We start from the raw sequence: 27,650 nt of genomic DNA on the forward strand, positions 1-27,650 counted from the left end.
GAGATGCTCTGTGGAAGGGAGCCGAGCGGTGGGCAGAGGCGGCGAGTCCCCGATACCGGGCGCCTCACATTTCCCTGGCATTCCCATTTGCTAGTGCGCTGCTGCGGCCGCACGCCTGATTGATATATGACTGCAATGGCTCTTTTCCATTTGACATTCTCTCTCTCTCTCCCTCTCTCTCTCTCCCTCTCTCTCTCTCTCCCTGTGTCGCTTAAACAACAGTCCTAACTTTTGTGTGTTGCAAATATAAAAGGCAAGCCATGTGACAGAGGGACAGAAGAACAAAAGCAATTGGAAGTAGCACGACCTCTTTCTAGCTCTCAGAAAAGTCTGGGGAGAAAGGAGCCCTGCGTTTCCCCCAAGGTAAGCAGGAAAACAGCGCTGACGGCTTGCCTAGGAAATTACTTCTTTCCAAAACGAGCGTTTCATCCTCCTCTCAGACAAAGAGACAACCTTTAAATACCACTTAAATTTGCATTAATTGAATTTGCATTAATCTGTAGCGCGCTAGCGTTGTGTTTTGTAAATGAACGGGTCTTTGAAGTCGGTGACAGAGCAGGGGAGCCTCGAAGAGAGGCTGGAAAATCTCCTTTGGTTGGACTGAAAGGGATTGGATTTTCAGACTCTGCGTAGTTAGATGGAACTTTGTAATGATTCTTCTATTTGTCCCCGTGAAAGGAGACTCGGAAGCAGCTACTCGCCGACATGGATTCCTGAAGCCCCGGTTATCTTCCCCGCCGCCCTCATCCCTCTTACAATGGGTCACTGTGAACGCGGGCAAGCCTGCGAGTTTAAAAGCGCACTGTTTACTTTTATTACTACTTATGTATGCTGCTGATCTCCTGCCAGGGCTCTGCCGGAGTGCTTAGAATGACTTCAAACAATAGGCAACATTTATTTCTACCTTTCTGTGTCATGCTTTGCAGGAATCCTGTTCCTTTGCACCTTTCTCCCAACTTGCAAGATCTTCACTTCCATAGATGCGGTCAGGAGCACCAGGGAGAGAGGAGGATGGGTTTACTATAGGATTTGCATTCTGCAAAAAGTCTGAGGACATGCATGTTGTTTGCCTTGGCATTATTGCAAAGGGTTATTTTTAGTAATCAGCTTGTCTCTACAGCTCCACTGATGCTACCTTGCCCAAGAAGTAACCGGGAAAGGATGCTCCCACCAGCCCAGGGACCAGGACATGTAGGGATGACTCCTACAAACACCTGAGGAATATTCAGAGGGTTCTTTCAAGCTCCTGAATGCAAGTTCTCTCTTTAAATGAACAATTGGTCTGTAGGAGGCCTGAGCATAACTCTTTCTTGGGGGACAGGAAGTTTGACTGTGTACAGAATGTTAATGACTCTGACGCCCTGTAACTGAGGCTCATTGTCAGGGAGGAGCTGAGATAAACCTGCTTGAAAAAAGGTAGCCTCGCTTCTCTGCTGAGATTCAGGTGCAGGAAAGGAAGCTCTTTGGCAAGAGGGGAGTCCCTCATTCTATGCTTGGAAACTGTCATGAATAGCAGATCCGAATGCTGTGAAGCATGTCTCTTTTCATTTATACTAGTGTATTTTAATTACAAGGAGCTGACGTTGGCAAACTGCCTCAACACCTAAATTAAATGCCAGGTGCGTTTGCAAACGTAGAGATGCCTAAAATGCAGAGCTGGCTATAGGTGTCTACCAAATACCTACCATAGGGACTGCCGGATGCTTCTCAGTTGTGTGTTTAGATCAAATGCAAATATCTGCCTATTTTCTTCTCATCCGTCTGGCTTCTGAAAGTAAACTTTAGCATCTGAGTGGCCAGTTTTTATCGTGGAGCAGGAACGTGCTTTCTGGGGAAACTCTTGTGATTTTCTCTAATAGCTAAGCGAACAAGCATTGTTGAATGAAAATCTGGCTTTTGAATGAGCTAATTTACAGCTTTGAGAGAGTCATTATTTATTCGAGAAAGTCTGAGAAGATACCATGGATTCTAGTACTACACAATTTTAAACTACTGCTATTAACAAAGCATTTAGCCAAATCAAAACAACTTTCTTAAACAATTATTCAGACCATGATATGCGAGTGTCTGAGCACAAAATGCAATGTTTTGCATCGTTTACTTTAGTGTACATTGGGTTCAGGTAGAAGGAGAGCTGGCTGAAGCCTTCTAGATGACCACGTACCATCAGCTGACAACCACAGATGGAAACACGTCTGTGGAGTTTAAATCTTAATTCGAGTTCCAATGACACTGTCAAGGGGAAAACAAATCATTTTTCAATACATTTAACAATTTCAAACTCATTTATTTTCCTCAGCCCTTGAAAAATGTGGTGAGTTTCTTGGAATTATAGCCACCAGTGGTGGCCGGCAATTTTTACTGTATTTTGAGAACTTACAATTCAAGGCCTATTTTTATTATTGGTTAATTATTCATGCCATCATTCTTTTAATGTTATGCCAGTCCTAATGGAGGCAAAGGTGGATGAGACACTGTCTCATGCCCTAATTCTCAGTCTCTATGCTATTTCCAGTTAGATTTTGGAACTGACATGGACTTGGCCAGTGGGCAAACTGGTCAATGAGTTCCTTGTTAGAAAGGACCATTTCACATATCTGCTGGTACCCAGATTTACTAGAAATGATGGTCGCATATCAGTCGATATTCTTTCCATTTGTGATAAAAGGGTTCCCCTTAGGCCTTTATCATCGGATCCCAAGGACACGTCACTCACAGCTAGCACAACCCAGATCTTTCCCTCCTGGCTAGGAGAAGCCTGGCAAAAGGGCAGTTTATCCTCTCTCTGCTCTCTTGAGCCTCTCTTGAGCCCCCTTTGGAAAGGACCACGTGCTGTCTGTATCGGGGACGGCTATGAGTCACCTACTCAGTGGCTTACATCAGGGCTGCTTGATGAATCATTGAATTAGAAACACACCCGGAGGAAGATGTAGCCAGTATCTCCCCCTACTTAGTTGTCCCACCCCCAGGATCGAAACCAATGACCTCTGGGCCTGGCCTAAATTCCAGAGGCCCCTGGGAACAAGTTGCTGGAAGTCCTTGCCCAAACCCAGATCTCCATCAGAGCCACTAACAATGTTGCTTTCAAATAATCTGATCTTTTGTTTCTGACACCAGTAGGTTACTGGCGGTGGGGGTGGGGGACCCTGAAGGCAGCATCACCAGCGTCCTTGATTTGGTCCTTATCAGCAGATAATCCGCTGTGGTTGGACTAAGATGCCTCTGACTCCCTGGGGTGAGGGGGGAGGGGGGCTGACTCACCCTAGCCAGCCTTCAACTTCTTGGCCAGCGGCCTTCAAGCTCCTCCTCACCTCTTCCCATGACAGTGAACTAAGGCAACTTTGTCCAGGCCCCCTGGCTGAGCCAGTGGGAGCAGGAGGGATGGGGCGGCAGGTGGCAGGACAGAGAGAGGAGGGAAGCTGGGCCATAGGAGGGTGGGTGAGCCCCGAGGCCCAGATTGTTGCAGCCTGCCCTGGCTGTGATCAGCTGTCATTTCCTCTTCATGTACGACACTGTGGAACATATTAAAATTTCTCTGGGATGGTATGTTTGGAATTCCTCTGATGCCCCACCTCACCAACTTACCCGGACAATAAAAGCAAGGTTGTAAGCCTTTGAACAGCTGGCAGGCTATATATTTCCCCTCTTTCTTTCGCATAATCTAATTCAGAAAAGAATCCAGCTAGACTGGCAGTGCCATGTCTGGGTACTCGTTTCCTGCAAGTCCTTCCTCCACCACCTCCTCCCGCCCTCCCTGGAATCTTCCTGGGTGGCATGTGGCTTTTCTTCGCTTTTGCTCTCCACCACTCTCACCCCGCCCCCTATTTCCCTCGCCTGAGCTCCTTCCATTGTGAGCTAGCTCTTTGCTCAGTCTGTTTTGCAGACAGCCTGGGTCCTGTCCCATCCGAGGCCAACAGCCCATGAGGTCTCCCCATATCCATAGTATTCCCAGGATGTCATTCTTGGCAGCAGCTCTGCCGGGCTGATGGGGTCGGGGGTCTTCTTGGAGCACCCCAAGCCTGAGCCCATTCGCAGAGAGGAGCAGCCTCATGGCTCAGGCTGCCCTTTAGGCTTCTGAGAGAAGGGCTGGAGTGACCCGGGCTGGCAAGGACCGGCATACCATCACAGTGACCCGCACATCTCCAGCAAAGGGCCAGGGGTGGGAGTGCTATGGGAACGCCTGAATGCACTTCGGCCTACATTAAGAGAAATGTGGTTATTCTCTGTTTCAGGGAGAGAGACAAGTGACTTGAAACAAAGCTCCCTGGATCCTTGGGCCTGGACCCGCCCCCTTGCTCTGTCCTTCCCACATCCTTCCCTTCCCAAGGAAAAAGGACAGACAGGACTTTTAATCTGGCTAGTGTGGGGCTGAATGTCTTTAGGAAACCCGTTTTGTGAAAGAGAGAGGGGAGAAATGGTTCCTGGGTTGAGTCGAACTAAAAATGCATGGGGCTGGGGAGGTGGGGAGGACTTCTCTTTTTCTCTCTTTAAACAGCAGAACAACAGATCAGTTTATGAGTTGCAAATGGAACGACTGGACTTCTCAATTAGACATTCCAATTTAACCCCCTAGGTGCAGCATCCTTAAAAGATGCTACTAATGTCCTCAGGACCAAAAGGTATTAAGGAGCACTCTACAATGCAGCTTCCTATTCCTTTTCTTTTCCTGGGGGCTTTCGTAGTCTTTTCCGAATTAGCTAAAGTTCATTAAAAGACCCAAAAGGAAAAATTGAACACAGCTGAATTAAAATGAGTCTTTTTTTTTTTCTGCTAGCTTGACAAGAAGGAAAAAAAAAGAAGGAAAAGAAAAGAAAGAGAAGAAAGAACCAACTCCCCTCTGTTGCCACTTCTTGGGTTTTAATATGAATTATTCCATACAAGTCCCTAGGCTAGAGAATCTATTTAAAGACGCCTGGCAGCATGAAGAGAGAGGGTAAAAATACAACCACTCTTTTGTCCATCAAAGGTTTTCTTTGGGAGGACATTAAGAGCCTTCCTATTTTCCTGTCTGCCCCTACCAGTGGCAACATTCCAGCTGGTAATACCCACTCCTCACCCTTCAGATCAGCAACCATAAACTTCTACGTTGGCATCCAGGAAAAAAACAAAGGGTGGGGAATCCTGCCGAAAGCCCAGTGCATATGCAGATGGGTGGGAGTAGCTGGTACTTCAGCAAGCGCTGACTTGGCCACGCAGGTTGCATGTGGCAAATTCGCACACCCACACACTGGTGTTTTTAAGGAAGATTGTCCCATAGCATGCTTTCTGATGCAAGCTGCTCTCACATCTGCAAAGCTTTTCTCTTGTGTGTCTGGCAATAATTTGTTGGTACCATCCATCCTTCCTGTCTCCCTCATCAGAGGGTCTCAGAGTCTGATGGGTGAGACTATACTGCTGAGAATCATGCCTCCCCCCTTACCAGAGCCATTTTCAGTCGTCAGAATGTAACTCCCTGGATGGGGGTTCACAGTCTGGGACAACTACTTTCTTGTTAGAAAGACTGCTGATTCAGAAATGCAAAGAATGGGTAGCTTTAGGAGGCAATATATCCCTCATGCTTAGAATCAGGAATTCATCCAATTAGAGTGCATTTCGCCCTCATGTCCAAATCTGTACATGAACATGGTCTATAGCTTTAAACTCAGTTCTTTAAGATTTCCAGTAGATAAGTTTTTCTTTTTGTTTTTTCTACAAAAGCTAAGAATCTTTTCATACCATGTTCTCTCTTCCAAAGCCTGGCTCAGTCCCAACTTTTTCTTTTAAGCTGTGATCCAACTGATTGCCATATCCTTTAAAAATGAAAGGGCAACAGGTTAATACATTCAAGAAAGTTGATGAGTTGTCAGAAAACCCTGCTGTGGTGTCACCCACAAACAATAGCCCTAAAGATGGAGTCTCCTCCCATCCTTTCATCAATAGGGAATAAAGATAGGAAAAGAGTAGGCTACAGGAGATGTAAAAAAAAAAAAGAAGGAGAAAGGATTATTTCTGATGCTCAAAATCTGCTACTGGAGATTTTCAAATAGCATAATTTAGAAAGGGAAGCTTCCCTTAATTTCACCTATTCCCTGCCAGGAAGAGGGACTTGAACTCTGAAGTTGCCTTCTTTACTTGTCATTAGAAAAAGAAGTCAACACTTCAGGTGAAAAAAAAAATTCCCCTTGCTTAAATTTAAGTAAAATGATGTAGGCACACACATTCCTAATATGGATGTGACGAGTCGAAGAAATCCAGTCCTTAATCAAGGTCAATTTTTCTTTAAAGCTCAAGGCAGTATTTAAGGGATTGATACATTTCTGTGACTTCTTCCCAGTTATGGGAAATGACTTCTTTTCAGAATTAGAATTTTTCTTTTGAAGTTTGAAATCTAAAGGCGGCAGAATAGAAGTATCACATGGGGGCTGGCAATCAAGAGACATAACCAAAGTGTGTGTGGTTTAAGCAAAGCAAAATACAAACAGAAAACCAAAAGGCCAATAAGTTCAGAGCGATTAGCGATAGAGGGAAACATATTTTTAATATTTATTTGGCTGCACAGGAGTCTTAGTTGTGGCATGCAGGATCTTTAGTTGCACCATGTGGGATCTAGTTCCTTGACCAGGGATCGAACCCTGGCCCCCTACATTGGGAGCACAGAGTCTTAGTCACCTGACCATCAGGGAAGTCCTGGGAAACACATTTTTATGTGATTGGCTTTTGTTTTGTTTTGTTTTTTTTCACTTTGAAAAAACTTGAATTGAAGTATAGTTGATTTACAATATTGTGTTAGTTTCAGGTGTACAGCAAAGTGAATTAGTTATATATGTGTATGTGGTGGGGGCGGGCTTCCCTGGTGGCTCAGATGGTAAAGAATCTGCTGGCAATGCAGGAGACCCAGGTTTTATCCCTGGGTTAGAAAGATCCCCTGGAGAAGGAAATGGCAACCCATTCCAGTATTCTTGCCTGGAGAATCCCATGGAAGAGGAGCCTGGTGGGCTACAGTCCATGGGGTCGCAAAGATTTGACTCGACTGAGCTACTACACTTTTACTTTCACATATGTGTGTGTGTGTGTGTGTGTGTGTGTGTGTGTGTGTGTGTATCCATCCATTCTTTCTCAGATTCTTTTCTCATATAGTTTATTACAGAATACTGAGTAGAGTTCCCTGGGCTTTAACCTGGCCCCTTTGACATGAATCTTTGTCTGCAAGTGTTGCTTCCGGATTGCCACAGGAGGGGATTCAGTATTCAAGTCCTATCACTAGGCAGAGAAGGCAAATTGGATGGGGAATGGAAATACTGAGTTGCTCTATTGTTTATGCCCAATTTCTAACTAAAGGCTCTACAGCTGTTAGGTGAGATCACTACCCACCATTCCAGAACGCTGTTGTGGGTGATGAGATGCAAATGCAGCTTTGGAAATGCTTTGCTGGACACTTTGAAGAAACATCAACATGCTCATTTGGCTCCAAGGTGAACAGGAGCTTGTACCCTGAGCTAACATTGGTTATCCCTCTTCTCCTGAGCCCATAGCACAGCCAGTGGTCCAGTGGCAGAGCAAGTGTCAAATTACATCAGCACATGGGGTCCCCAGAACACCTGGGAACCTTTTCTTTTCTATAGGGAGAGTGCACATGCATGTTTTGACAAGACAGAGTGCCCTGTGCTGGGTATCTCAGAACTCCCCTGCTTTCCTTCCAAAGGGTCTTCCACAAGGTGAGTGGTGGAGTGTGTCTCAGTCCTCATGTGAAAGCCCCTTCCTGGCAGAGAGTGGGTGAAGTGAAGGAAACCATCCCCTTCTAGAATTTTGCTATCTGAAATCACTGAAAGGGCAGTGACAGATTTGAAACATAAAAATCATGCTTCCTCCATCTCTCCTGTTACTTCTTTTGTGGCTTCCTCTCTTCCTATTATTGATGAAAGGATGGAAGCAGGCTCCATGTTTAAGGCTACTGTTGATTTTTAGCACTGCAAAAAGGCCACCCCTATACCTTTTCTGACAACTAATCACCATATCAGTCACAGCTTTTAGTGGAGTGGATTTACAGAAATAATCCAAACCTCCAGAGGAGAAGCCTTCAACCGTATCCTGTTTCTTGACACATGGGTAATCAGACTTGGTCATTTCCAATTTATGCAAGATTTGTCCTCTAAAAGTCAGTTATGTCAACCATTAAGAACTCAGAATGAGTCTTTGTATAGAAACTATAGAAGCCTACAGAAGCCCAGCGTAGGATCCAAAACCCATACCCAATGGACAGTTCTTTTAGTCCCAACTCCAAGCCTAGAAGGGCTTCCCTAATGGCTCAGATAGTAAAAGAATCTGCCTGCAGTCCAGGAGACCTGGGTTTGATCTGTGGGTGGGGAAGATCCCCTGGAGAAGGGAATGGCTACCCACTCCAGTATTCTTGCCTGGAGAATCCCATGGACAGAGGAGCCTGGCAGACTATAGTCCATGAGGTCGCAAAGAGCTGGACACAACTCAGTGACTAACACTAACTAACGGCCAACCTAGAGCTTCAGGAACCCTAGCACAACATTTCCATAGATGCTTTACTAAGCAGAGTGCCTTGCTCTTGACCACATTTGCAGAGAAGAAAGTTTTTCTAACCGATCTTCCTCTTCTATCCTGAACCAGAGCATCACAAATGGCCCCACTAGGGCATGAAGATCTGTGGCTCAATCCATTAGGAATAAGGGTCATTCACAGGAAAGGTGCAAGAAGGTTGAATTCAGCCTGTATCATCATCAACATGGTCAATTGAAAGAAGTTTAATTTTACCATGATTGACTACTATAAGTCTTTCTCTTCTCATTTGGTGAAGACTGGAAAGAAACACTTCAAATTTTAGGACAGCTTTAAGAGAAATAAGAACTGGTTAAATATCTTCATTAACTGCTTCCTATTATTAACAACATGTTATTAATTTATAAATCATAGTACATTCAAACACCAAGTCAACTGATTATTAAGGACTATTTTTATTTCTGGGCACCAATATGGCCTCATAAAGGGTCAAATTCTTATAGTTTGACCTTCAAATTTTGGCTTAGGCACCACATTAGAACTTGTTTGGAGTTTTCTGTGATCATTAACTTCTTGAGTAAGAAAAGAACTTTTTCTGTAGTATTTCTTTGGGGACCATGTAGTCCCAAAGCAGATGTGTACTTTGAGAAGCTTGGGTAGAGTTAGAGAATGTTAGAAACAGATAGAACCATAGAAATATCTAGACCAATCTGTTCTGTTTGTGGATGAGAAAACTGAGTCCCAGAGAAGGCAACTGACTTGCTCAAGATCACACAGCCGGTGACAGGAAAGTAGGTAGGGCTCAGAGTTTTCAGCTCCTCAATATAGCCTTCCTTCTGCCAGAGCAGACAGCAGTAGAATGCCCTTTGGGTTTCAGAAGGTTGTAGAATAGTTATCTAATATTTCTGATAAACGAATGCAAGACACCGGGTTGCAGGACACAGGCTAGAAATAGGCTTGGGGAGGAAGAGATGAAAACTGTAGATAGGTGGGAGTTTGGATCACAGTGAGTGGTTCCTCTGGATTTCCTGAAAAATCAGGATTTGAAGCTTCAGTCAGGTTCTAGGTCCAGTCCTCCCACACCAGTCCTGCCCCAGACAGTAAAACTATTCCATCCAAGGACACACACACACCCAGGTGGCGCCACTTGACAGTTGGTCAGAAATTACTTCTATTCCCAGTCCTTCTTTTTCACATCCCTCTTTATCCTAGCCTTTGATTTATTGCTTCCTTCTTGGGCTCTATTTCTTGTTCCCTTTTGCTTGTTCCATCTCTTTTCTTCCTCACCATCACCCTTGAGTTTGGCCATGTCTGCCTGGAGAAGGAAATGGCAACCCACTCCAGTATCCTTGCTTGGGAAATCCCATGGACAGAGGAGCGTGGTGGGATGCGGTTCAGGGGTTACAAAGAGTTGGACATGACTGAGCGACTGAGCACGGCTTGTAATGCAGGCTGGGAGAAAAGAGGCTCTCCGAGACTAGAGAGTTGTTGTTTAATCCTAAGGATGTCGTCTTTCTCCTAAGATGACTCTGTGGGGGCAGGCATTGCCTCCCATGCTCTGCCACCTCTAAGTGTAGAACAGACACCATGCTTGAGATGCCAGGGGCAGGAGCTGCTCCCTCCCCACTGACTTTGGGGCTGCCCTTCCTTGGAGATACCTGGGGCGGGCAGGCTGGAGGACTGCCTTTGGTGAGCCCAGGCTTGACCTTTTCGTTGCTACTGATGTGCTGTCAGATAGGAATAATATAAAAAAACCATTCATTGAGCACATGGGATGCTTTATAAAATCCAGCATGCTGTTTACAGTTTATAAATTAAGTGCTTTGGGAAGAGCATCTGACTTATTCTCCAAGGCATCTCGTTGACTAGATCCAATTGGAATTCTTTGAGTTCCTGGGAAGGGGCTACTTAGCACTTCACACTCTCTGATGAGACTTTGAGTTTTTGTTTTTCTAATTCCAGTGTGAAGTGTTATCTAGTGGCAAGCTTTCTTCCACTTTTAAATCTCTAATTTTGTGTGTGTGCAATTCCTTTGAGAGAGGCTCTATGTTCAGCCATCTTTACCTTACTCATGCCTGAGATGATTGTTTTAAATGATAGTAAACATCGAATAATTCCGTCTGGCACACTGACGTCATTCCAAAGTCATTAGATTTCATCTGCTTAACTTGATCTTCTTAGGAATGATGCAATGGATGTTACATATGAATTAGATGTTAAGCGAGTTCATCGGCATATCCGAAAAGATTACCCAGAAAGACAACAGGCCAAGACTCTTTGCTTGTGGATGCAGTGAGCTGGAAGAAGGAACTAGAATAGGACCTATTTTTCTTCTCGACCCTTAAGTCTCATCTGCTAGAGCAAAAGGAGACTCATAGTAGCTGTTCAGTGTGAAAATGTGTTAAATATGTATTTCTAGAAAGAAGCTGCAAGAGGTAAAACCTGCATGTATTATACTGAAAAACAGTCCGGGGGAGAAATATGGATGCTGAGTACCACCCTCCCTTGTCTGGCAAGCAGGGCAAGAATAAGGCCACTCGGCACATGCCACTTGTCTTAGCCGATTGCTGGAATAACTTGTGTGAAACCAGCACTTTATCCTTTGCCAGGGAGAAGGTCAGCCCAAGAGTGAGTTGATCTGTGGATACAACACCATCTCTCACCCAGGAGGCTGGGCCCACTGTAAGCTCTGCTATATTATTTCGCTGAGGGTGACAGGTGGGGAAATCTGGGCACCAGTTGTTCTTTTCCACTGGTATCATTTGGAGGGTAGCTCCAAAGTCGGGCACGCCAGCCTACGTGCCTCTCCTGCCGGCAGAGGCTCCACATTGGAGCTATTAGAATGTGGGCTCTGTATATCGGCCAAATTCATGTCTCAGAGACTGTATCTGGAGCATGGAGCAGCCCAGGTCTACTGAGTTCAATGAGACAGTCGCTTTCTCACTCAATCCATCACTGGCTGGGCTGAGGTTCTAAGTCTTCATTGGCAGCATTTGATTTTTATGCTACATGGCTTTAATAAAATTAAAGCAAGTTAGAATTCATTTAATTTTGAGAAAAATGACAGAAGCTCCTACAAGACAGACGTAGATACCCCTAGGCTGCCATCAAAGGGGGATCTCATCTCGAGTGATGTAAATCTCCTTTATTCCTGATTTTCTTCTTTGCGAGTGCTTCCCAGGGCACTCTGCACACCCTCACCTGGACACATCTGACCAACACAATGTTAAGGCAACTTGACTTAATTAGAATCACTCTTTTTTTGAGCATTCTGCTTACTTCTTCTTCAACACAGCAGTGCTGGTTCATTCAATTTGAACACAAGGCAAAAATCCCAGTGTTCTGTTGCAAGGATTAGACTTTCACGCTCCAAGGGTTCTGTGAGTTCTGTGGCGTATTTACACTGTTGCTTGCATTCTCATGTCAGAGTTTAATATAACAACTGGACAAAAAGTATCATGCTTTATGAGTGTGTTGAAATGAAAACATCTATTTCTTATTAATGGTGAAGCAATATTTCTCCTGTCATTCTTTTATACTTTATCTTTATTACTACTTCTCGGCTCAGCTTATTATCTTTAAAGAGAAAATCAGATAACAGAGTTACATTTTGTATGACATTAACTAGCTCTTTATCAGTATAAACTTCATAACATTTGCTTACAAAATTATTTTATTCACCTTTTGGGAAAAAAATATTTTAACTGTGCTTGCAATTCAGAATGTTACTACTAGGTGGCAGTAGTGCACAAGGACAAACTGGTCCACGGGGAAGACTATTTGATATGTCTTCCCATACTTCTAAGGAACAAAAGTTTAATATTATTAAAACATTCAAAGTGGCACAAACATCAAACATCCATTAACTTCATTACTATTTCTAAGCCAAGCTTTGATTTGAAAAGAGAAAGTATTATTTTTTTAATGAAATTTTGGATAGGTAATGCATTTGCAATTTCAGACATCTACAAATTAAAAAAAGATATATGGCAAAAAGTCTTTTTCCCAGGCCTATCCTCCAACTCCCACATGTAACTAACTGTATAGTTTCTTGAGTATCCTTTCAGAGCTTCTCTATGTAAATACAAATTAACATAAATATATATTCTTATCCCTCTTTGTTTTAACACCAATCAGTAGAGCTTCTGCATTCTTCTTTAGAGAGGTACATAGTATTTGATTGTATGAATGTTGTATAATATATTTAACCGGCCCCCTACTAATGGAAATTTTGTGCTGTTTCCAGTTTTATGCTATGACAACCAATGCTGTAGTGAATAACCATATGCTTGTGTGATCTCACATGTAGGAGAGTTCTCCAAAGTGAAATTGCTGATCTAAATTATATACATTTTTGGCTTAATAAATATTGCCAAATTGGCTTCTATAGGATTTGTACCAATTTTTACTGTACTGTCTCCAAAATAGGCTTGTTTTCCCATAGCCTTGCCAACAGAGTACATAATTAGACTTTGGGATTTTTATAAATCTAACTGGTTGAACAAAGTATCTCAAAGTACTTTAATTTTCATTTCTCTTATATAAGTGAGGGTGCCCATCTTCTATATTGAAAGGCCCGTTATATTTCCTTTTCTGTGGAATAAATGTAAATGCCAACACATTACCTTTCATACACACACGTTTATAGGATTTTGTTGTCGATGTCGTCGCTTGTTTTTACCATCATGCTATGCATGCTTTTCTTTCATTTGCTTTGCTCATTTAACCATACCTCCTGGCCATGGCTCTGAAAAGAAGTCGGCAGTGGAAAGGGAAGGTCAGGACTGGAATGTCTGCTTTTCCCCTTCATCCCCTTGCCATTGATTCCTGGGGGAAATATCTGTAGACCAGAGTGGTGAAAGGAGAAGTCCAATAAATTCTCTTTCTGAGACTAATTAAGGCTTCAAAGAGACAGATAACCACTTGGGAAAATATAGTCATATTGAATGAAACTCAGGAAATGGTCAGTAATACTTCAGCTTCTTGACATGGAACTGAAGAAAGCTCTGGCTCTTTGAGCTGAAGTCTTGCTGACTTTCAGTGTAACATGCAGAGGAAAACCTAGAATATGCAACTGAAAAGAAAGCAAAAATGCTCTTCTGCATCTTTTGCTGATTTGGAGCTTTAGGTTCAGGTTTGATCAATTTTAGTGAGATGTTACCATTAGCATGCACGTAAAGGAAAGTGGTGCAAAGTTGCATGCAAATATGGTGTCTTGACCTTTAGGATTATTCTCTACATATGAAGATGGGGGTAAATGAATCCATAAGTATCTAAAATGTTGGCATTTTTGATCAAGAGGGGGCTGCAGATGCCATTTTCTCCCAACTCCTCTACAGATGAGGAAACCAGGGCTGAAACAGTTCAAATGATCCTGTAAATGATCCCCAGCTAATGAATGGCAATGCTAGAATCCAGGTGGGTCCCCTCATTACTGTTCCCTGCCCTTCCTGCAATTTATAGGGCTTCCCTGAAACACACATGCTCAAGTTTTGCCATTGCCAGGGATGCTCCACTCTGAAACAGCCCTGTGTCACATACCCTTTTCCACCTGGGATTCCCCTGTCCCATACTCACAAGACAGCTAAACTGAGGTTAAGGGGGTCTGGGGCCACTCTGTTAGAGCAAGAGTAACCAACTTATATGGACTAGAACTTCATCTTATCAATACCTTGCCATGTTTATTCAGACTGTTCGTGAGTAGGAAGCTTTAAAAAGAGTTGTACTATGAAGCAAAATATTCAAACTTTTATCTGAAATACCTTTGAAAGCTTCTCTGAAGCTTTAATTATTGTGTTATTTTTGTTTTTGATGTAATGTCAAGTCCTCCAATTTTCCTAAATGGTTGAAAATATTTTTGATGCTCTCTGTCTTCTGGTGTGATAATGCTGGCCATGCCTTGGAGGTGGGGTTACTGAGGTGATTTGAGCAGACTATGGACCCGAGTCCTTTGTCCAAGAGGTATATGCTTTAAAAAATGAGGCAAATTTCAGGTATGGCATGATCCCACTTTAATGACAAGTCTCTGCTCCAACAACCACTTACTTTTTCAAATTATATCATGTGCTTGGGCTACAAAGGCTCTTCAGAAATGTGTGAGTCTGTTGGCAGCTATACATGTGGTGCTGCCTTAACCACACTGGAGAGCATTTAGCATAATGTGTATTTCTGATGCAGCTTATCATTGATGCTGGGTGGCACGGAGCTTCACACAAAAACAGGATGAGCCCAGAGTGCAGAAGTGGAAAACTAGGTGGATGGGTGGGTTAGGCTTGGGCATGGAAAATGTGCTTCCTTCCCATGGGACATGCCCTGTGTTCGTTACTGCTGACCTGCCTCCTCTCTAGCCCTGGAAGCTGACATGGACATCGAAGCTTACTGAGATACTAAATAGACCCTCTTGCTCCCACCAGCCAGGAGTAAGAATGAGACCACCCGATTGAGTTATGCTATGGCCAGAACCACATGGTTAGTCTTGACTATGGGTTCAAACTATCCTTGTTCCTTGAAACATGGACTCCAGCGATCAGAGTCAACATGTGCTTTCATTAAACCATTGTGTCCACCTCCAAATGATTTTAAATGTATACCATAAGCTATGGGGGAAGTAGTGAGATATGGCTGACAGCTTATGAGAATGACACTCTAGAAACCAATATTCTCAACTCATAAATGACATGGAAAAAATTCTACTCAATACCTCCAGGGTTCCATTAGTTTTTCTGGGTAAATGTTTCTGGGGAAAATAATTTCTGCTTTCATTCCAGTTATGCAGCAGATACAGTGATGATGGACCGCGAGTGCAAAGAGTAAGACGAAACTCCAGCATACAAAGGACAATGACAAGCAGAAAGCTCCAACCAGATCCTGCCCTTTCTTTGAAAGGAACTGGAGCCTAGGAGGTGCAGGCATTTCCAATTTTTAGTCCTCTGCCTCCCTCTGCTGTTCTTCTTGAGAAGTTTTCCCTTACAACAATGAGAAATCATGTACTAGCTGCATCCTTTTCTATGCTCTCCCTGCTGGCACTAATGGGAGATACAGACAGCAGAACAGAGAGCTCATTCATGATGGACTCGGATCCTCGACGCTGCATGAGGCACCACTATGTTGATTCTATCAGTCACCCGCTGTACAAGTGTAGCTCCAAGGTAAGACCAAGATCTCTGTGCGAGTATCCTTACTCCCAGAAACAGGAGAGAAGGCCTATTCTTATAAAAAGAGATGGGGAACTATATGGCTGACCCACAGGGATTGTCACAGAATCATGCTTTTAGGATGTCCCATCATGCTTTCAACTGTTGTCAATAAAGCTGCCTAACTGACCATGTACATACCCAGCTACCTTCACTCTATTCAGAGTGCTCAAAGTCAATAAGAAAGGCTGGAAACTTCCACAATAAAGCTGATGCTAGGCGCAAGGTGGGAGGGGTATGTTTTATCCTTGGCTGTGAAATTGATGAGCAGTGGTATCCTTGTTAAAGAAAGAAAAGCGGTGTCTATGTGTTATCATAACTCCTTCTATCTCCACCAGCAATGAAGAGGAAGGGAATGCAAGCAATATGATTGTGCGTTGGAACATACTTCTCGGTGGGCTCTTCAAATAGGTTCCTGGTCCATGCCTTTCTCTTACTGCTGTGTTTATGTTAAAATGAATTCCAAAGAAAACTGGCCTTTTGATAAGTTATTATTTTACCTTGATTATACAAGTCATTCTTGTTTGGTGCGGGTTATATGTTTTTTTTGCACAGGCCAAAGTGATGTCTCAGTGTTGAGATGGAGCATATGAAGTAATACGTTTAAACATCACCAAGAGTGGCCAGCCACATGGGCCACCCAGAATGGAGGCACACAGTAGGGAAAAGCAGACTCAGAAGGAGACTTCTCATGACTGTCACTGCCCCCAGACACATGAATGAAATTTGCCCACATTTGGTAAATAAGAATTTGTTTAGCTCAACCTCAGAGATTTTCATTTCCAACCCTGAGACTAAAGCCACTTAAATATTCTCATATGGCATGCATTTTTTTTAATTACCAGTATAATTAAGAAGTTTTGGTAATATCAACCATTAAAATTGAGACCACATAAGTTAATGGCTCTCCTCTCCATTTAAAAACATTAGGACTTCTGTCTCCTGTTAAAATTTCCATAGCGTCTCTGAGTATACCTCAGTGATGATGGCTTGTTTTAGTTTAGGGAGATCAGAATTTGGATTAACTGACTTTAACCGAAACTTCTTATTTGTACTTGTTGAGCTAAAAAAAAAAAAAAACAAACAGTAAATAGATAAACTTGAAAATTTGCAAGCCTGCAATTCCTTCTTCCTAGAAGGCAATGGCAACCCACTCCAATACTCTTGCCTGGAAAATCCTATGGACGGAGGAGCCTGGTGGGCTGCAGTCCATGGGGTCGCTAAGAGTCAGACACGACTGAAGCGACTTAGCAGCAGCAGCAGCAATTCCTTCTTAGGAAAGATTATAAAACAAATTGAGAAAAAAAGATGGACATGTTCTCACAGCTGTGATTGCTGAGAAGCTGTAGGCCTGAGGTGAGATGGACTAGAGCAATTACTCATTTCTCCTCCACTCCCCCTACAGAGAGCACTAGTACTTTATGTTTCTCAGTCCATGGATGATTTCTTCCTCTACTGAGTTGTCCTCTATAATCATGATTCTTTTTAAAAAAGAAAAAAAAATCAGGGACTTCCTTGATGGTCCAGTGGTTAAGACTCTGCACTCCAACTGCAAGGGGCATAGGTTCGATCCCTGGTGGGGGCACTAAAAAATCCCATGTGCTGCAAGATGAGGCCAAAAATAAGTTAAAAAGAAAGGAAATAAAATTATTTCAAAGAAAGTGTTCACTTGATGATAGGAAAGAACAGGAAAATTGAAGCATTTCTAAAAACTAAGAAACAATCTGAGATTTGATGAAATGATGGTGGAGCAGCTTAGCAATTATCACATTAGTTAAGGAAAGGTCAAAGGAGAGATAGCCTTAACTCGAACCCAACAAACTCATGGTGCTTGAGCATGAGTCCTAGAAACAGACTTTAGTCCACCTTTGTTCACCTCTGTTTCTTCCAGAATACCATGATAAATAGCGCAAAATTGTGATTGTAGACAAGTGTTTGTAATTTCATGGGAACAATCTGTTTTCAAACATCCCAAACTATCCCTAATATAGCAATATTTTTATGTAAATGGTGCTTGCAATTATAAACCTCGCTTCCTTGGCCATAAAATATGCCTGGCAGAGTCTCAACTACCCAGACCTTCTCTGGATTAAATTTTCTCTATGTATCCAGGAATAAAAATTGCTTTTCATTTTGAGATGTTCTTAATTCTCACAGACTCGGGCTAGTTTATCTGGTGTCTGATCTTTGGAAGACAGATAAAAGGGAGCTTTTTGATGCATACTCAGGGAAGAAAAAGCATTTGCTTAAAATTTTAAAATGTGTCAGGCACCTCATACTCTATGATCTAATCATTGCTCACAAACCTGTGATGGAAGGCTTTATCATCCCCATTTTACTGGTAAGGAAAGCTGAAACCTGAAAGAAGTATTAAGTAGATTGGTCAATGTCAGTTAGCTCAGGATTGGCAATGTCTGCCTTGGAGTGTTCATCTATCAATTAATCTTTCATTCAATTCATTCGTCTTTCATCTGGCTCTTCCTATTTTGGAGGGATGCGAATAGAATGTAAGAGCCACTATTTATTTTTTATTATTTAAAAAACTTATTGAAGTATAGCTGATTTACATTGCTGTGTTAATTTCTTCTGTACAGAAAAATGACTCAGTTTTACATACATATGGATATATATGTGTGTGTGTGTGTGTGTGTATAATATATATATATATATGTATTCTTGTTCACATTCTTTTCCATTATGGTTTGTCACAGGATATTGAATATAGTTCCCTGTGCTATACAGTAGGACTTGTTGTTTATCCATTCTATATATAATAGTTTGCCTCTGCTAATGCCAAACTCCCATTCTTTCTCTCCCCACCCCTTCTGCCCCTTGGCAGTCACAAATCTGTTCTCTATGTCTGAGTCTGTTTCTATTTTGTAGATATGCTGATTGATACTGTATTTTAGATTCCACGTATAAATGATATCATATGGTATTTGTCTTTCTCTTTCTGATTTACTTCATTTAGTATGGTAATCTCTAGATCCATCCATGTTGCTGCAAATGGGAGCTGGTATTTAGAAGTCTAGGGTCAACTTCTGGTCTGCTGAAAATAATGATTTACACTCAACAATATCTGTAGAAAAATAAAAATAGTAGGGAAAGCTTTTCTGGGAGCCTTCCATGAGACTGTTTCCCCTCACTCTGAACTTGCAGCTGGCCAGCCCCGGGGGCCTGTCACCTATCTCCTAGCAATTTTGGAAAGGGCTGATGGAGTCAAGCAGAAAGGACCAGCCACCATGGTCCACGAAGGAGGTCAGTGTGGCCACAGGTTATGATGCGCCTGCAGACTTTCAGTAACACCATCTAGGATTTGGTGCAAAAGATTCAGGGAGTGGCAGCTTCATTGACAATCTTCCCTGGAATTTTTAGTAAAGGTGGTAGAGCAAAGAAGTAAGGGGTCAGAGGTTAGTGGAAATGAGTTATCTGGGGAATCTTCAAGGGAACTGAGGCATCCCAGGCTTTGAAGTGAGAGAAACCTGATTTTAAATTCCAGCTCCCCAGTTTGTAAAATTCCAGCTTCACACCCACTAAGGGTGACTTAGGGGCAAGTGAAAGCATTCTTTGGTACCTCAATTTCTTCCTATGTGAAGCTAATGCTGTCTTCCAAAAGATATGGGTCTGGGTATTGGTGGTAATATTTGTAACGCATCCAGCTTAATATCTGGCATCTAATAGACATTAATAAATGATAGTGTGATCTTGATGAAGTTTTAAACTGGACAGGTGTTTAGACTCACTTTTCTATTTCAGTCACCACTGAAACCTCAATAAGTATTGGGATCTCCTACAGCCTTAAAGGATTAGGAAAATGAAGCTCACTGCAGTTCTTGTTAAACATAGAGACCTGGTGGTGGTGGGGAAGCGCACAGAAGAGCAGAGTAAAAGTAAGCCACTGTGCTGGGTGCTGAAAGGGAGGATCAAAGTCAAAGGGGAACAGATCGAGCCATCTGACCTCCCTTCTCAGGTGAGCGGAGGAAGGAGGGCTTGGAAGGGTGTGTTCTGCATTCGGGCCAGGGAGAGGTGTTCAGGAATCAAGGCTGGGAAAGGGAGTCCACAGGACAGTGCTGTGAAGTCTGAGCTGGGTGAGGAACAGGAGATGGCAGCACCAAACCAGGAGTGGGGAAGAAGGGCGTATGGTTGTGTGAACTCTGAAGGGCCACAGGAGCAAGCAGGCAGCGGCCAAAGGAGAAGAAAGAGGAGGATTCAGGGGACAAAGCCTGGGGAAATTCCCTAAGAAAAGGGGACCTGTGATGCCCAGGCTGAGCCTCAAGGTTGAGAAGGGGCGATTAGGATCCCCAGGCCATTTCCTAGTGCTGCCCATGAAGCTCACCACATGGTAGGAGAAATGAGGGGAATCGGGGATATTGAGTTTATAACACAAGTGACTACTGGACGGATATGACTTGATTAAAAAAAAAAAAAAAGAAACAGATTTATACTGTGGTGGGTAGTTGAAGCACAAAAGTTAAAAGAAAACACAGGCTACATTTTTGCCCTCATCATGCTTACAAGTAAAGCGGGGAGAGAGGAAAGGGAAGCATTCAGTGTGCAGAAGTCTCTTCATGTCAGTTTGAGTTGTAACTGGAGTGAAGGGACCAGGTTCTAGCTGGAATCCACCAAGTTTCCACCCGCCCTATGAGAGCTCACCCCACCACCCACAACTACTTCCTCCCCCTGGGTGCCATTTTGTGGGTGTCCTAAGCCTGGCACGGACCCTTCAGAGGTTGACCTGGGTCTCTGGAGATGAGCTGAACAGTCATTTATCAATGATGCTGGTGAGGTGAGGAAGGGGAGAAGAAGAGGTGAGTCACGTTCCTGAGGAGAAAGCGGGGTGCTTCAAGGGGTGCCATGGAATAAGGGATGTTCACTGCTGAGAAAATGCAAAAAATATTTCTCACTCAATTGAGCTAAAATAGCCAAAACCCTATTCTGAGAGTGAAGGATGGAACAGGTGGGTCTTTATTCTGATAGTGATGGAGACCATGACCTGCAACCAGGAATTCATGGGGTCTCCACATGACAGGAAAAGCAAGTGGCTTTGGAGAGGGTGAGTCTTTCAACAGGGGTGATGAAAAACATCTGTGTTTGGGTTTTCTCCCACTCAGAAGATGCTTGTGTATTGCAGCAAAAGACATAACTATCTAAGAACTATGGTAGGTCACCAGAGAGAGTGGGAGCCTGAGGTATCTGGCTGCAATCCTTGGGCTGGACCCAGGAATCACAGCTGGCTACAACCCTCACGATGCAGCCTGAACTTGTTCATGACCAACTAGCATCTTATGCTGGAAACTCGAGAGCTTGAAAGGCTGACTTTTATGCCCTAACAGTATAGCACCGCAATTAGGAGAGAGAGCTCAGGAATCGTGGGGTCTTGGTTCAGAATCTTGGCCCTCCATTGTACAACTGTGTGACTTCAGGCAGATAACTTATCCTCTGCCTTTGAATTTCTTAATTTGTAAAGTGGGGAGAGTTTACCTTTTGAAATGGTTGTTAAGTATTAAGTTGCCTGTGAAGGGCTTGGCACAGTGCCTGGAGCCTAGTAAATGCTCAATACATGTTATATATCATCATCATTATTATTCTTTTATTACTACCCTTGGACCTTCTGTTACTCTTAGCCTCAGCACATGGAAATTAGATTAGAACATGAAAAAGTCTATCCTTGAGCAAATACTCTGAACCCAGCAGCTCTGTTTGTGTTAAAAGGAACTAGATTTCACATCCAGCCAGAGCCAAGCAATTCCAAGGCTGGGGAGATACAATGAGGCTGCTGGAGAAGTTGCCTAGCTTCCTAGCATCAAGCCATAAGATAGCAAAAATTGAGCCTGATCAAAAGCAAATACTATGTATCTGTCACACACACACACACACACACACACACACACACACACACACATCTCCCCCCCCAACAAGCTGTGAAAAGTTTATATGAGCAATAGAAGTTTGTATGAGCAATACCCACCTATTGAACCCACTCTTGTAGGGGTGCAGCTCCATGTGGGTTCTTTGTCCAAAAATGTTCATTTCTTGATTTGATAATGGAGCAGTGTGTATGGTCTCCATTAAGAGTAGTTAAGTGCACTGCAAAATGTAGAGGAATTAATAAAATATAGCCCGGTCACCCATGTATGAGGAATGTGCTTGAGCATAAGCTGGGGGCCCATGTATTTTGGCGAGTAAACTGATGCTTGAAGGTGTCAAAGGTCTATTGAACTGAAGGATGGATTGGTGACTAGTTAGAGGGTGTGTGGTATCATCCAATGAATTCCTGGGAGATTGTGGGAGTCCTTGAATCACTGGGGAATGGAGCTGGGCGAGATGCTTGACAGTGGAGGTGTTATTATTTAGGACTGCCATCATTCTTAGAAGATTCAGCTCTGCTTAAGTTTGGAGATAATGATGATGGGTCCCAAGAAGCCCATACATAAGAAAAAGGTCAGACTCATGTGGTTATATGGTTAGGACTCCATATCGTAGGCAGGTCAAAGTAGATAAGAGTAAGGGGTGAGTTGGCTCATGCCTCAGGAAAGCATCTTGATATAGGAGGCATGATATTACAGTGCCTTAGACTAGGGGTTTAGTTTTAGACAGACCTGGATTTGATTTCAGCTCTGCCTTTTACCAGATAGGTGAGTCTGGGGAATTTATCTAAACTCTCTAAAGCCTCAGTTTCCTCGTCTGTAATAATGGTACAGATAATAATAGTACCTTTCACAGAAGATTGTTATGATATTTAAATGAAATAACATGTTGTAAGCACTCGATAAATGTTAGCTGCCATCATTGGTGGTGCGTACATGCTCAGTGGTGTCCAATTCCTTGAGACCCCATGGGTTCTTCTGTCCATGGGATTTTCCAGTCAAGAAAACTGGAGCAAATTGCCATTTCTTTCTCCAGGGGAATCTTCCTGATCCAGGCAGGGATGGAACCAGCCTCTCGTACATCTCCATGTCTCATTTGGATATGACACACCATATGTCTTTGCCTTTCTGAATGAAGTCTGCTGGCACAGCTTAGCTCTATCCATCCAGACTGAAACTGGATCTCAAAAGACTCTATTTGTGGAGGTGATCCTTTGAAGAACTCTTCATCTGCTTAATAGATGATCCACATTAGAGATGAGCAATTTTAACATTAATCCAAAGTGAGATATGAAGGAACTATTCCCATGTACTATCAAGGGTGAAAAGAGACTGGGAAGACCTTGAATTCTTTCTCTCATTAGATGGATGGAGCGGGTACCAATAACTGGCATGTGTGATATAGACCTGTGGCATAATCTCTCAAAAAACAATTTCAGATCATGCCTGCTTTCCCTGTCAATGTGAAGAGCAGGCAGGGTAGAATCGAAGCTTTAATACAATCAAAATGACTTACAGCTGCCATTTTTTCCTAGCCTCTGTGACCTTTCAGAGAAAATAAATCAGTAGGTCTAGTCCAGCATATCCTTCACCAAGCCCTGCTAGTCTCATATTCTCTTGTTGGTTGCTAAGAGATTATTGAATTCACCCCAGCATCTTTTCAGATATTGATGTTAATGAGCTCTAATTACCAGAAGTCTTCTTTTCCTTTTGGAAAGATGGGCAGGCCATTTCCTTCTTTTACTTCTTGGACATTAAATTCTGTCCTATAGGATGATATTAGAGATAATAGCTGGTGAGTTTTCAATAATAATGTTGGCTTAACGTTCAACATTCAGAAAACTAAGATCATGGCATCTGGTCCCATCACTTCATGGGAAATGGATGGGGAAACAGTGGAAACAGTGTCAGACTTTATTTTGGGGGGCTCCAAAATCACTGCAGATGGTGATTGCAGCCATGAAATTAAAAGATGCTTACTCCTTGGAAGGAAAGTTATGACCAACCTTGATAGCATATTAAAAAGCAGAGACATTATTTTGCTAACAAAGGTCCGTCTAGTCAAGGCTATGGTTTTTCCAGTAGTCATGTATGGATGTCAGAGTTGGACGGTGAAGAAAGCTGAGTGCTGAAGAATTGATGCTTTTGAACTATGGTGTTGGAGAAGACTCTTGAGAGTCCCTTGGACTGCAAGGAGATCCAACCAGTCCATCCTAAAGGAGATCAGTCCTGGGAGTTCATTGGAAAGACTGATGCTGAAGCTGAAACTCCAATACTTTGGCCACCTCATGTGAAGAGTTGACTCATTTGAAAAGACCCTGATGCTGGGAAGTATTGGGGGCAGGAGGAGAAGGGGACGACAGAGGATGAGACGGCTGGATGGCATCACCGACTCAATGGACATGAGTTTGGGCAAACTCCGGGAGTTGGTGATGGACAGGGAGGCCTGGCGTGCTGTGATTCATGGGGTTGCAAAGAGTCGGACACGACTGAGCGACTGAACTGAACTGAACTGAAAATACCATGATATAAATGTCAAACAGTTTCATGCATATTTATGAATCGTTTAATCTTTTATTGAAATAGTTCCACTTTTTATGTTCTTGTTGTGGGTTCGGGAAGTATAGGGCAACCTTTTTCCCATCACTTAATATGAAATTCACCAAGCAAGACCCTCCCACATAAACATAGACCAATAATCTCAGGTTTCCACCACCTTCTGTGCCCCAATATATAATGTTCTATAGCTTAATGAATCAAGCTACCCACCCTACTCCCACTATGACTGCCACTCCCAGGATACCATTTATGTATGGGACACATAAATGAGTCTCTGCTCCATCCTTTTAATCTGTATGCAAAATATAAGGTTTGTGCTTGTATCTATTGTTTGCAGGAAAACTTTGGTAGCTTGCATCAGATTCTTAAAGGATCTGTTTACTAAATCCACATTAAAAGCCCCTATAAAGAACATAGGGCTTCCCAGGTAGCGCAAGTGGTAAAGAATCTGCCTCCAATGCAGGAGACCCAGGTTTGATCCCTGGGTAGGGAAGATCCCTTGGAGAAGGGCATGGCAACCCACTCTAGTATCCTTGCCTGGAGAATTCCATGGACAGAGGAGCCTGGTGGGCTACAGTCCATGGGGTCACAAAGAGTCAGACACAACTGAGTGACTAACAGTTTCACTTTCATAAAGAACACACAGCCTCTGCTACTTAAACCTAAGCTTTATTATCACCCTAGCCTACCTTTGGAAATGGAGATGGTCAGAATGAATGCATCCTAATATTTTCCTTAAACAACTCTGAAAATGCAATTGCACATAATCTTAATCTCCTTCAGCATATATGCCCAGCAGTGTGATTCCAGGTCTCAAAACATTCCCTGTTTCTATTTCACTCTCTTGTTTCAAGTTGTAGTGCTCAGAATAGTTTTTCCTAAGCATCATTAGGTTATTCTCTCTTTCTTCTTCAGAAACCATGTTCTTTTTTCTTTAGTAATTTCCTGTAGATATCAAATTTCTTTTCTTTTTCTGTAGTCATTCTTTATTTACCCCAGGTTGCAATTTGGAATGACGTTCTACATTTTGAGACTGATGGAACTGGCATGGAGCCAACAGTAAACTACACCTGTCAATAGAAATTTCTTTTATTCTTTGGTTTTTGTTTGCACATCATGGTGGTGGGCTGTGTCCAGTGGTACTAAACCCTCAGCACACTTTCAGAATCACCTAAAGAGCTTGGAAAACCATGAAAGTCTGGGCTCAACTCCAGGGGATATAAATCCACTTGGCCTGAAATGGGGCCTGAGTGTTGACATTTTAAAAGCAAATTTGCAGCAATGTAGAGATGGTTGGAGAGCATCACCAATTCAATGGACATGAACCTGGGCAAACCCTGGAAGATAGTGAGGGACAGGGAGGCCTGGTGTGCTGCAGTCCATGGAGTCTCACAGAGTCGTCGGACATGACTTAGCAGTTGAACAACAACCACAGGTGATGCTATCATACTTTATGTTTTCATGTATAATGACAGCTACAGATTCTTTTTCACTTAGGTTGGGAAATTTCATTGAATAGCAGCTGAAAGGCCAGTTTCAATTGGGAAAATTCATTTATATCTGTGGTAAACTTTATTTTGATGAAAAGTTGCACTAGTATTTTACCACCAGATGAAAAAAATGAGGATCTTTTAAAAATTAATGTATTTAAAATGAAACAAAAAGCATGTATATATCAGGCTTTGTTTTGAATAAATCTTTTCCCCCAGTCCTTAATGTAAAGAAATTGTGTTATACCTTTTAAAGCCATAACGATAAGAGTACTAAACTGTGGACTTAAAAGTAGGTGTATAAATATTTTTACACTGGTCTCTTCCAGCAGGAACTCATCCAGCCAGGAGTGTTAGGGCCTTTTAAAGGATGCTTTGGGACTTGGCTAAGATTTTGGCTTCCCCGTGGGTAACTGGGCTTCCCAAGTGGCACTAGTGGTAAAGAACCCACCTGCCAATGCAGAAGACATAAGAGATGCAGGTTCGATCCCTGGGTCTGGAAGATCTCCTGGAGGAGGGCATGGCAATCCACTCCAGGATTCTTGCCTGGAGAATCCCATGGACAGAGGAGCCTGGCAGGCTATAGTCCATAGAGTTGCAAAGAGTCTGACATGATGGAAGTGACTTAGCATGCACGCAAGTGGGGTAACCACTTCTTTTCTCTCCCCAGATGGTACTCTTGGCCCGGTGTGAGGGACACTGCAGCCAGGCGTCACGGTCTGAGCCCTTGGTCTCCTTCAGCACTGTCCTCAAGCAGCCCTTCCGCTCCTCCTGTCACTGCTGTCGGCCCCAGACGTCCAAGCTGAAGGCACTGCGGCTGCGCTGCTCAGGGGGCATGCGACTCACGGCCACTTACCGGTACATCCTCTCCTGTCACTGCGAGGAGTGCAGCTCCTGAGGCCTGCTGTTGAGTGGCTTCTGGATGGGACAGATCCTCCCCCTTGCTGAGGCAGTTCAACCAGCCAGGGAAGGACTGGCAAGGGAAGAGTTAAGGCAAAAAAAAAAAAAAATATGTAGCAATTCCCACGGGATTCTGCATATTCTAGTAATAAAGAGTCTACATGCTTGTTGACAGAGATACTCTTGGAACTTGTTTTCCATTCCCATCTCCTTTCCCTGGTACAATTTCTTTTGGTTCCTTTTCAGATTCGGGCATTTCCTTCTTTGGTGCTGAATGTCATCTGGGCTTCCAACAATTCAGCATTAGTGGGGAAAGTGGGCTCCCAGGCAAGAGTGGGTCAGGCTGTCACAGTTTTAGTATTGATGACAGAAGCTTTTGCTTTGGAAAGCAGGAAAGCCCAATTCTTTCTGGGGCATCCTCTGGCTTTTTTTTTAAGTCTTGACATTGGGTCTAAGGTTGCCCTTGCTGCTAATTATTACCAATTTCAAATTCCGGGCACCAAGCATGTGGATATGTTTAGCCAGGTTCATTCACAGCCAGCTAACTGATGTTAAAATCACTAACAAACAGATTCTCCTATGTGATGCTGGAACTCCTGATAGCCATCATTATTATTCAGAAGTGACTTTGGGAAAGTAAAAGTGGCATAAAGAATTTGTCACCTTGAAGCTCTCTCAGATAAATTATGGTAACATGTAGTAAGAGAGCAGACTTTTAAAGACCTGCACAAATATGGATCCTGCACTGACTTTGAAAAAGGCATATAGGTACTAGTGGCATGGAAAATGCTCTATACTCATGCATGCAAATTAGACAACCAAGTACAAATATCTTTGTGGGTGTGCTATAGCTTTAGCCATGTCGTGGGCATCATTCTCTCATATCCACTTGTCCATGGGAAGCTTGCTGCCAAAAATGGTGGCCTGGCTCATCTTCTTAATATTTGGTTCAAATAGATTTTGGTCCTTGAGGCTCAAAATTGGAGTTATTCCCATGTTTTGAAATAAAAAGAGAGTATCTTCAAAATCTTGATGGTGTAAGGATTGTTTTTTCCTACTCAACTACTAGGATGCATTCCCTATGGTATGTGAGGGGGATCCAGAAATAGAGGGAGATAAGGTTTCAGAAGATACTG

At 43.0% G+C, this 27,650-nt stretch overlaps 1 protein-coding gene across 1 annotated transcript; it reads left to right on the top strand.

Annotated features, from left to right (window-relative positions):
- Positions 1 to 27,541, top strand: NDP (norrin cystine knot growth factor NDP). Its single transcript, XM_081567283.1, has 3 exons — positions 1 to 363; positions 15,273 to 15,653; positions 26,285 to 27,541. The coding sequence occupies exons 2-3, from the start codon at positions 15,480 to 15,482 to the stop codon at positions 26,510 to 26,512; spliced, it is 402 nt and encodes a 133-aa protein (XP_081423409.1). The 5' UTR covers positions 1 to 363; positions 15,273 to 15,479; the 3' UTR covers positions 26,513 to 27,541.
- The last annotated feature ends 109 nt before the right edge of the window (positions 27,542 to 27,650 follow it).

The sequence above is a fragment of the Giraffa tippelskirchi genome, chromosome X (genome assembly GCF_054371585.1).
Source record: "Giraffa tippelskirchi isolate mGirTip1 chromosome X, T2T-mGirTip1v1.2.pri, whole genome shotgun sequence".
In the NCBI taxonomy this organism is placed as follows: Eukaryota; Metazoa; Chordata; class Mammalia; order Artiodactyla; family Giraffidae; genus Giraffa; species Giraffa tippelskirchi.